Genomic DNA, 11,743 nt, shown 5'->3' on the forward strand with positions numbered 1-11,743 from the left:
GACATTTAATCAACTAATGGTGCATGTACAGGTGCGTGTTTGTGTATTGTTAACTGTTGTACATTCTAAGATGTATATTTAAATTGTGTTGCGTATTTTATGTATATCCGCCTTCGTCGCTGTTGTGTGATTCAAGTCATTTTATTACAAATACAGTCATCTTTACAGTATCAGTGTTTGTGTGGTTATTTTAGCTAGGTGAGGATCCAGCTGCGTCAGTAGAGCGCTCGGCTAAGGTGTTTGGTCACAGGATCAAACCCTCTAGGCGGACGCATCCTATGACTGTTCTTTCCAACCAGGCCCAGTGGTAAAGCATCCGCTTTATGCGTGGTCGGTGTATGATCGATCCCCGATGATTTCTTGTTCGAGCCAGTGCATCACAACTGGTATATTTGTACTATCCTATCTCTGGGATGGTGCATATAAAAGATCCCTTGCTGCTAATAAAAAATGTAGCTGGTTTCCACTCTATGTGTCAAAATTACCAAATGTTTGACATCCAATAGACGATTATTAATAAATAAATTAATAAATTAATAAATAAATAAATTATTAATAAATCAGTGTGCTCTAGTGGCTTCATTAAACAAAACAAACTGTAGTATGTACAAAGCCAATGGCAGCAAAGGAAATCAAGCCTGGAAAATTTTGAATTTAAATTAAAATGCCTGTAATGAAACCTTTTGGGTTAGGACTGAAGTGCCTGATACATACATGTGTACATATACATGTAGATATATAGTCTGTGGGTCATGTGATTCGGTGATATGTATGATAATTCAGTGGATATAGAAAAATATAGTTTGAAAGTGGTGAGCTGAAGGCACACGTATATGACCCCGTGTGTGTGCAGGAATTTAGAAAAAGGGGGGGGGGGGGGGGGGGGGGGATTTGCTTGAGCAGGGTTTGACCCCCACTCTGAAATGTGATGGAGCATGTTTCCCATGTAATAATTTATAGAACGGCTGCTTGTAAAGCTTGTTGATCACAAAAAAGTAAAGAAAGAAGAAAGAAAGAAATGTTTTATTTAACGACACACTCAACACATTTTATTTACGGTTATATGGCGTCAGACATATGGTTATGGACCACACAGATTTTGAGAGGAAACCCGCTGTCGCCACTACATGGGCTACTCTTCCGATTAGCAGCAAGGGATTTTTTATTTGCATTTCCCACAGGCAGGATAGCACAAACCATGGCCTTTGTTGAACCAGTTATGGATCACTGGTCGGTGCAAGTGGCTTACACCTACCCATTGAGCCTTGCGGAGCACTCACTCAGGGTTTTGAGTCGGTATCTGGATTAAAAATATCATGCCTCAACTGGGATCCGAACCCAGTACCTACCAGCCTGTAGACCGATGGCCTGCCACGTCACCACCGAGGCCGGTACAAAAAAGTAAAGTTTTACCACCCCAACAAACATTTTAAAGTCATTTGTTTTGTTTACCAATACATTTCAAGCACATTAATTTGTTTATAAGGGCGACATGTAGTCTTAAGAAGAAAGTCGCTTCATTTTCCCCCATTATTCATTTCAACTTACCGGCCTCGGTGGCGTCGTGGTTAGGCCATCGGTCTACAGGCTGGTAGGTACTGGGATCGGATCCCAGTCGAGGCATGGGATTTTTAATTCAGATACCGACTCCAAACCCTGAGTGAGTGCTCCGCAAGGCTCAATGGGTAGGTGTAAACCACTTGCACCGACCAGTGATCCATAACTGGTTCAACAACGGTCATGGTTTGTGCTATCCTGCCTATGGGAAGCGCAAATAAAAGATCCCATGCTGCTAATCGGAAAGAGTAGCCAATGTAGTGGCGACAGCGGGTTTCCTCTCAAAATCTGTGTGGTCCTTAACCATATTTCTGACGCCATATAACCGTAAATAAAATGTGTTGAGTGTGCGTCGTTAAATAAAACATTTCTTTCTTTCTTTCCTATATATGTATGAGAAAATAAAACATTGTTTTTGTATACATAATTTATTACACAAGCACCCATCCGAATAATTATAAAAGTTGATTGTGGTTCGTAACAGATCTATTTTCCCTTCCTTCCTTTCTTCTTCTGTCCTTTCTGATTCTGTTGCTGCTGACCTTGTTGACTTTGTGACTGTGATTGTATACGAGTTTTCAACTTCGGAATCGTCTCCCCTAGATATATTAATATGGAGTGCCCTGTGAAATAATAAAAAATAAAATGAAACAAAACACAAAAATATATGAACGAATACAATCATTTCATTTTCATTTCAACCTACCGTATATTTTCGTGCTTATATCCAATTAAGGTTCAAGCACGCTGTCCTGGGCAAACACCTCAGCTATCTAGGCTGTCTGTCCAGGCCAGTGGGTTAGTTGTTAGTTGGTTAGTGGGAAGTGAGAGAGAAGAGGGTGTAGTGACCTTACACCTACCCATTAAGCCCTTGAGAACTTGCTCTGGGTTGGAGCTGGTACCGGGCTGCGAACCCTGTACCTACCAGCCTGCAGTCTGATGGTTTAACCACTGTGCCACCAAGGCCGGTACGAATACAATCACACACAAATTAAAAGGAGAGATGAATGAGATGTTGTAGCATACGTAATAATGAGCTAAGGCAATAAAGGTCTGGGCCCCATAATTACTTTTTGTCTAAGTTCAAGGGTCATAACTCTGTCAAAAATGGATACACTCTTGAATAAATTCCTAGATGAAAGTCAAATTTGATCAGGCCATAACTCTTATCAAAAATGGATAAATGCCCATAACAGTCGAATTTCCAGCTTACAATTGCAAAAAAAAAAAAGTTAATAGAAACTACATGTGGGACAAACAGATGGATAGAAACAAAATGTACAGTCCCCCCTACAGATGTTAGAGACACGGGCCAAGGAAGGTGCCTAAACGTGTGGGAGCACATACACACACACCTACACACACATGTATGTATAAATATATAAAAAACATCGCTGATACTAAAAAGTATGGGGAGGACATTCCCCCCTGCCCCGCCCCACTTCCTACGCCAGTGAGATACATACATGTACATAGATGATCTGTCTATTGAAATATTACCTGCGATTGCTGCATGATTTTAACAAGATAATTTCTATTTCACCGTATACATGTACATGTACATAATGTAGACTGTGTAAAATATGGACTGCTTCTTGCAGACCGCCGTTTTAAACTTTGCTTTATCAACAAAATTGCATGATTTTCAAAAGCATTTCAGTAATCATCAAAACAATGTAATTCTATTACAATGGCTTTCATTGTTCATGTCATACCCAGGCTTGGAAAATGACATTAGCAAATTCCACAATTTGCACGAGCTGTATGAACCCTGCATTAAAATGTGGATGGATGTGTATATATGTCCGGGTACAAAATATTATTCTTCAGTAGGGGTGTCGCAATACACCTACCTCACGATATGATACGTATCACAATACACAGCCCACAATACGATATGTAGCATGATACCTGTTTCGCAATGTTTTCCCAGTAAAACAAGAAGTTGAAGCTTAGGTGAAGTGATTTAAAAATAAGGAATAAACCTTATAAAAGTACAACGCTGATTAAACACAGTTTTAATGTATAAATACCACATCATAGACATACTAGCAGGCACGATTATCTGTCAATTGTACAAATTTGTGTTGGTAAATAAATATGGAATTAATATAGGAATCGATACAAGTAAGGGTATCATGTATTGTATCGTCAGCAGCAGTATTGCTATGCATTGGTGTATCGTGACAGCTATTCTGCAGTGACTGCAAAAACTTTCAGCCGCCTCAAGGAAACCAGTGTTGTGAGTTTCATTGGCAGTCAATGAATTAATGTTACTGTCATTACTGTCACCATGGTTACCTACTTGTTGGAAACTGGCTTAACATAGGCTGTCCATCTTCGGTTTTGAGCTGAACTCGAATACGACCTCTGACCTTTGGGTCCCTGTGGTCCAATTCGCGGGGGTAGACCTTATTCTGGAATAGTCACATCAAGAAACAATTTACACATACATGTACATGTACCTGCAGATACAACATAACAAAACTTCTGGTCAGAAAACCACTGTTATCGGGAATAATAGACAAATACTGGACAGCTGGCCATACATTGTAAATGCCAACAAGTAAATACAACTTTTTCGATTTTTGGCCTAATTTTAGTCAATATTAACTGATCTAAAATATGATAAAAATTATGAAAATCCACGAAAATATATGAACTTTATTTTATGTATTTATATATTATTTAAGTGAATACATGTGAGTAAAAATTATAAACTTGTAAACTCAACGTGGTTTTTGTCAAAAATTAATCAGATTATCCAGTAGTCTAAAGGTTAACAACACCACTAGAGCATATTGTTAATTAATCATCGGCTATTGGATGTCAAACATTTGGTAATTCTGATATGTATAATGTAGTCATCAGAGGAAACCTGCTAAATTTTTCCTAATTCATCTTTCATATGCATTTTCCCACAGACAGGAAAGCACATACAATGGCCACTGACCAGTCGTTGCACTGGTTGGAATGAAAAAGACTCAAAGCTGTCTAGACTGCGATAGGCCATGTTGTATTTTGTTTACATTATTATTACTATTGAAATAATAAAGAAGAAGAATAATGTAAACAAAATACAACAGGACCTATATCACAGTCCAGACTGCTTTGGAATCGTAATAATTACAGTAAGAAAAGTCAAACTTACTTCCACACCAAGGGTAAGGCCAGCCGCAGCGCATACATCTTTGATTTCTGCATAACTTGGGTTGTCAACCGACTGCAAGAAAACAGTTTACAGAAAAATAAAATTTGTAATAGTCTCCAAATTAAACTCTGTAAAGAGACTCCAAATATAACCTTTCCTATTTTTTTAACAAGAATGAGATAAACACAGATAAAAGCTTATGATTATTATTATCTCTCGTTAAAATAAGGAATTCTGGATATAACTGTAATATAGCTAAAAGCAAAAGCTGCTTGTAAAAATTAGGGCTTTACATAGAGCTATTCACTTGGGTGCAACATGTTTTATTGTCTGTTCTGAATGCAGCGAGTTCGTTTAACAACAATGATGTTATTAACAGACCTCTGCTGATGTGGATATATTCAGAAATACATGTGCATTTCAAGTTATTTTAATCTAATTAAAACATTTGGTAATTTTGACACACAGTCTTAGAGAACCTGCTACATTTTCCCCTTACTAGCGTGAGATCTTTTATAAGCACCATCCACAGACAGAATAGCACATACCGTGGCCTTTGATATACCAGTCGTGGTGTACTGGCTAGAATGAGAAATAGCCTACTGGGCCCACCAACAGGGATCAGTCCTAGACTGACCGTGCATCAAGCAAGCACTTTGCTACTGGGCAATGTTCTGCCAATTTTATTACAATGCAGTTTGTATGGTGTATAGTAAATAGTATGATTATTGTCTGCCTTTCAATATATCATCAGTTTTATCATCTTTTAGATATATTTAATGCGTTTTGATAGGTCAATAGCCAAGTACACCATACCATTTGCAGGAAAGTACAGGATTTGTGGGAAAATACAGAATTTGTCCGGGTGTACGAAATGTCACGTGACTTGCTCGACTGGTTGTGTGAAAATACAAACAGCGGATGAGACTGACAAAATTTCACCAATACACCTAACTGATTAAATTTCTTAAAAGTCTTGAATTCATTATGAATGGGAATACCACAATTAGGTAAATTTAAGTTTTACTGTTTATTTGAAGTTTTCTTGAGCACGTTTGGCCAAAAAGTGTGCTAGATTGTAGTTTTTCACGTATTAAAAGGTAATGCTAGAATATAGCATTGTGTAATCAGTTACCGTGTTAGAAGCTTGGGCTAATTATCACAAACATATTTTAAGTAATAACTTGACATGCTTTTTTATAGGTTCTACAAGTTAGTACAACACAACAAATATTTTTGTCCACTGCAGGTGTTCAATTTTGTTTTCCTGATATACAATTACAACATAATCATAAAAGTTTAAAAGGTTTAAAGATAATAAGGCGAGCTATGAGTTATCTCCCTTTGCACAACAGGCTTCGAAGTAATTTCAGGATAAAACCACCCAGAATCCTTGTTCAATCTCTTAATATCCAAACAGCTATCAGGGTAGGACTTTCCTTTGACACTGTCACGTATTTAAAGAACATTATAAATACTTATAATAATAAATAGAGTTAGGGCTAGTGACAGTGCCAAAGGAAAGTCCTTCCAAAAAGAGTAATACCTTGCATAGTTATTTGTTGACAAACAAATCCAATATATTTTGAGGAATTTGATGTTATGTTATATCTTATTAAACTCAAACTCAAAATGTGTGTGCATTTTGTTTAATAGTTTGAGTGTTAGTGTAATTTTTGTTTACTTATAAAAACAAATATAAAAGGTAATAAACTTGTTATGTGTGTTTTTGACAGGGCGTACAGGATTGTACGCCCTGTCAAAAACCTGCATAACTAATAATATATCTTGTATAGTATATTGCAGTGTCATGTCATTAAAGCACCATCTATGCTGGTGAAACCTCAGGCCTTGACCTTAACTTTTTTTTAGTGGTGGCCCACCGGGCTTCCTGGTTAGGAAATCTGGTAACCCTTGGTAAATTTGGTAGCCCATAATTTTGATAAACTTTTAAAAAAGGAGACAAAAAGGCAAAATCATTTATATTTATTTAAACGTTGTTTTAGGATGGGTTTTTTTTAGGTGTTTAAGCATCTTGTTGATTGCAGAGTAACTTCAGGTGCAAAAACAAATTAGTAGCCCAGCGGACTATCAGGTTTAAACATCTGGTAGCCTGAGTGAGAAACTGGTAGACAAAACACCCCAGGCTACTGCTACGGTCGAGCCCTGGATCTGTGCCTCACCTTGGTCTTAGGTATCTTGCGTCCTTCCTTCAGAGTCTTTCTACTGTTGAGGTAGGCTGGATAAATGCAAATCCATCTGTGAATGGAAAACACATGAATTACATACATGTAACAACCAATTAAAAATGTAATAATGAATTAATGTTCAGTGACGTTCAGAACAAAGAATGAATACATGAAAGTATATACTATACAGAAATGTTAATCTTAACCAAGGCTTCTGGATTATGGTAGCCCCACTCCCATGGCTAGTGATATTCTGTGTTGGGCTAGTAAATAATTACTATAACTAGCCCAACGGCTAGTGGAAAAAAAACCTTGTCAAATGCTGCATTTACATATTTTGTAAATATGAATATCCTGCCCCCTCTTTCCACCCCAATTTAAAGATTTTTAAGCTCAGTCTTCCTCTTTAGGTGACATATCTGATTATTACTATTAGTAAAATTGTATTTATTTAAAGTAGGGCTAGTGAATTTTTAATCATGGCTAGTACATTTTTAAAATCACTGATCCTATGGCTAGTGGATTTTTATAAAATTCTAGAAGCCCTGTCTTAACTAATGATTTTTACTTACTATCATGTGTTTATTCAGCAATTCCTAAAATAATATTAGAAACATTTCCACTGCTTATAAATGAAATAAACGGAAGTGGTAATGTTCATCATTAAAATAATTTATCTTGGATGCCAAATAATCTATACACTGCCTTTACAAAAATAAAACTACTTTTTATCAGCTGGTGTTGCAATATCAATGTGATTGAATCATTCAAGGAAGATGGAAATAAAAAGAACAGAAAAATTAGTGTGTTTTTTGCTACATCCCGATCTCCTTATATACCCTTAATATAGCTGGTATTAAAAACTTGTGGCACCATATTTCAACCATTTCTCAACCAAAATAGTGCAACAAATGGACACACAAAAAATAAACTACCATACTCACAAAATCCCGAATGACGTACTTGCATCATTATTAACAAAATAAATCTTCAACAACAACCTTAAAAATATATCTGTGCCATTTCAAATTTGCTACATAGAGGGATGTAACTCGTTGTGCACGTTAAGAAAAGTATTGCCTTAATGTGCTCTGTTCCCTATATCTCATACCGTATGCCAAGTGATGACGTCACTACTATTAAAAAATATATTGTACTGTCATACAATATCGATCGACATACGTTTTCGATACTTTGTAACTGCATGTATCGCGAGATTATTCGATATTACGTCACTATCAGCCTGAACATAAATAACGAAGTGTTTTTTCTCTCAATATCAAAAATGCTTCAAGTCAAGCTGCCAACTTTATGTTTTAATAATTATAATATCATAAATAGTGTGCATATTATCAGTTTTTTCGAAATGCAAAATTTTGGTACTAATGATATGCCTCACATAGCGAAATCCAGGTATCACAAATCCCTGCAAAGCTATCATCTGCAACGCTGACATCTGACCTGCCAAAGTTAGAAGATATACCACGTTTACTACAAATAAAGGTGGTTTGGTGGAATTAGATTTTTTGAAAATATATAGTTCTGTCAGGGCTTCTAGATTATGGTAGCCCCACTCCCATGGCTAATAATATTCAATGTTGGGTTAGTAAATAACTATTTTTGCCATGCCCGACGGCTAGTGATTTTTTTTTTGGTCAAGTGTTGCAGTTTTGTAAATATGAATATCCTGACCCCAACCCACCAATGTTAGTGTTTTTAAGCTCCATCTCCCTCTTTAGATGACATATCTGATTATTACTATTATTTAGTAAAATTGTATTAGTGGGCTAGTGAACTTTCAGTCGTGGCTAGTACATTTTTTAAATTACTGATCCCATGGCTAGAAGATTTTAAAAACATTCTAGAAGCCCTGCTTCTGTATCGCTGTACTTAAGGTGACAATCTGAATTTTGGTGCCGTTGATACGTATAACAAGATGATTAGACATTAACCTATGACGAAAACCTAATGTAAATATGTTTTCAGCGAACACTGTCTATTGGTCTGAAACTTATTCAATATTTTTTACGAGTTACAAACATTTTATGATTTTATTTTCAAAAGAAGATTTTGATGAAAATTACTGCATGGAGTATAGACCCTACAATACCATAATAAGGACAAAAATAGACAGCCAATGAAACTATCGAAAACATATGACGTTTGTGAAAATACAGCGGAAACAGCTGTACGAATTAGCAGCTATTTTTTTGGGGAGAAAAACATGGCGTTTATCAAACTTTATGAGAAATTATCAGTTTTTCACAATAAACTAATGTGACTTGAGAAAGGTAAAGTATTATTGTATGTACGAAGTATTGTTTTTATTATATTTTAATTTTTTGCTTATCGTATCGAAAACATATGACAGGATTATGATAAATAAAAGTGAAAGTAAACCAGCTGTTCAACAGTTAATCTGAAATCCGAGCTACCAGTAAATGAACTCCATCTGTTTTATGTTTTGAGATATGCCCTTGAAAGATCCACACATGTATGGAAATGATCTACAAACCTTTCTCTATCAGAATGTGAAAATTTCGGATCCCACGAACGCGCACTTGCCGATACTGGTGTGGCCTGCGCCATTTTGTTTGTTGTTGGTGTAACTTTTGCTTTCGGATTTGGAGCTTCACAGCGAGAAGCGAAAGCTAGGTCTGTGCTACAAAATCTGCGATAGATCTTTGTTACACAATTTATTGCAAATCATGTTTTCATTAAATTTTGCTTTAACATTTAAAGACTACACCTTTAACTATATGCCCATAAATGATTATAGGAAATGATTTTATCTACTAGTAGAAAATACATTTTTATTGGAGAATCTTTATCACAAACAGATGCTCACATATAACTTCTGATATAGCACCTTTAAGTGGTTGTAAGATTGTGTAAATTTCTACTGTATTTATATTGAATTTATATTCACTAAATATGCTGGTCAAAATGAATAATTTATGCTGCAATTCAAAATAATCAGTTATTTTGCAGTTTTAAATAAAAGTTTGTTTAAAGGAAACATGTCACGTAAACCATATTTGGCACCAACCATGTACAATTAATTATAAATTGAACCACCTAAAAATTTTTTTTATAAAAAATTAATTACTTAAAATATCTCCATAAAAGAACCCCAGATACGAGCTCTTAGCGGAAATTGCCGATCTTTAATGAGCAGGGCAATCACGAGGTCCGTGACGTCAGAGACGCGTCGCTTGATCTGACGCCTTACACTTAAAAGCATTAGTCCGTACCACTCATAAAGAATCTAAGACTTGCACAGCTTACCAAAACAATGAGTGTTCGTTCGCAAAACGTTTTGCCGTATCAATATGAGCTGTTAGTAAATGAAGAAAGACACACATTTACTTACAACAGTGATACTGAAGAAAAAACGGATAGCAAGTCGGAGGGTGGAGAAACTGATGGTGCCAGACCAGACCGGTCGACCAATTTACAGCCCGGAGCCCGAAAGTAACCCGGAGACAAAAACCAAAACTCGGATGCTAATGCCGAGGTGTATACTGTTCCATATTTAGCATAAAGATACACCTCGATATGATGTATTTAAATATGTAAAAAAAATATAAATGTAGGACAAAAAAAAATTGTTTTTTTTTTTTTTAGAAAATATCGCATTTTTTTTATGTTCGGGCTGTACATAATGAAATCTGTATGCACAGTGTAAACAACGCTCTAATTTACGACAAGGCGCTTCACTTTCATTAACCTGGCTTGTAAAAACAACATAAATGACTTGAGAGTATAATCAACTTTTAAACTAAATATATTTCTATTTGCATCAATAGAACGAAATGGGGTTATAGTATTTTTCTCATCATAAAAAAAAGTAGCATATTATTAGGCCTATTGGTAGGGTGCGTTTAGAGTAAAAACGACCACTCACGATACCCAAGTGATAATTTTCTTTTCTTTGGTACTACGTAATGGTCAGTTTTGTAATTTTAGATGGGAAAGTCTACTTAATCAAGGGTTTTACAGCATTATTTACAGTAATGAAGCAGGGCGGCTGATAATGTCCATTAACATTGTACTGTAGTCGCGACAGGTTACGCCACAATTACCCTGTGATCTTAAAAAAAACTGGCACGTATTTTGTGCGTATGTCTAGACCGTGGGTAATCACTTACCTGGTCGATACCCCTGCAATTTACACCTGCCAATCAGGAATCACATGTGCAGGCCACGGAAAGAAAGGACCAATTTCACACTCCGATTCTCAAGTCAGCCCGTGGATGAAACATAATAGTTATTTCGACACCGACAGTAGTGGTTTATTTTTGTATTGAACTTCGTGTTGCTTTGGGGCTTCGGGCGATGAGGAACGTTTTTTGTGACGTATTCCGCCCGAAGATTAAAAAACATTATTTAAAATTATTATTGTTTTCTACACATTTTTTTAAAAACATATTTAAATACATCGTACTGAGATGTATCCTCATGCCAAATCCCATGTTTGTATATGCCATATTTAATTACTTATTGACGTTTCCTTCTTCGGACGGCGAATACAGATTTTGTTTATGTAGGCCTACAGCCCATACATGAAAAATCTTTTTTTTCCAAAAAATAATAAATAAAAAATTCTACATTTTTGTTTTAACATATATAAATACATCATGCTGAGGTGTATCTTTGTGCCAAATATGTACAATGTACACCTCGGCATTCGCAACAGAGTACTTTTTGTCTCCGGGTTACGTTCGGGCTCGGGGATAAATAATGACACCAAAGTACTATGCGGTGTTGGTGTCCAATCATTTCTTTTGCGATAAAATCCACGCGTCTTTCTTCGGATACAATCCTTTGGGAAAACCATAAAAGA

The 11,743-nt window shown here is 36.0% G+C and overlaps 1 protein-coding gene across 1 annotated transcript; it reads right to left on the reverse strand.

Annotated features, from left to right (window-relative positions):
* Positions 1-1,969: 1,969 nt before the first annotated feature.
* Positions 1,970-9,533, reverse strand: LOC121373294 (signal recognition particle 19 kDa protein-like). Its single transcript, XM_041499833.1, has 5 exons — positions 9,413-9,533; positions 6,892-6,967; positions 4,709-4,780; positions 3,863-3,974; positions 1,970-2,180 (listed from the first exon to the last, which is right to left on the reverse strand). The coding sequence occupies exons 1-5, from the start codon at positions 9,484-9,486 to the stop codon at positions 2,044-2,046; spliced, it is 471 nt and encodes a 156-aa protein (XP_041355767.1). The 5' UTR covers positions 9,487-9,533; the 3' UTR covers positions 1,970-2,043.
* Positions 9,534-11,743: the final 2,210 nt, after the last annotated feature.

This window comes from Gigantopelta aegis, chromosome 5 (assembly GCF_016097555.1).
Source record: "Gigantopelta aegis isolate Gae_Host chromosome 5, Gae_host_genome, whole genome shotgun sequence".
NCBI lineage: Eukaryota > Metazoa > Mollusca > Gastropoda > Neomphalida > Peltospiridae > Gigantopelta > Gigantopelta aegis.

Bases quoted from the DNA above. Each gene is read 5' to 3' on its own strand.
- LOC121373294 (XM_041499833.1), bottom strand. From the start codon at position 9,486: ATGGCGCAGGCCACACCAGTATCGGCAAGTGCGCGTTCGTGGGATCCG. The intron at 3,975-4,708 runs GTAAGTTTGACT...TGACTATTCCAG, and splicing joins GCCTTACCCTTGGTGTGGAA to AATAAGGTCTACCCCCGCGA. The intron at 2,181-3,862 runs GTAGGTAACCAT...ATTATTTCACAG, and splicing joins GTTAAGCCAGTTTCCAACAA to GGCACTCCATATTAATATAT.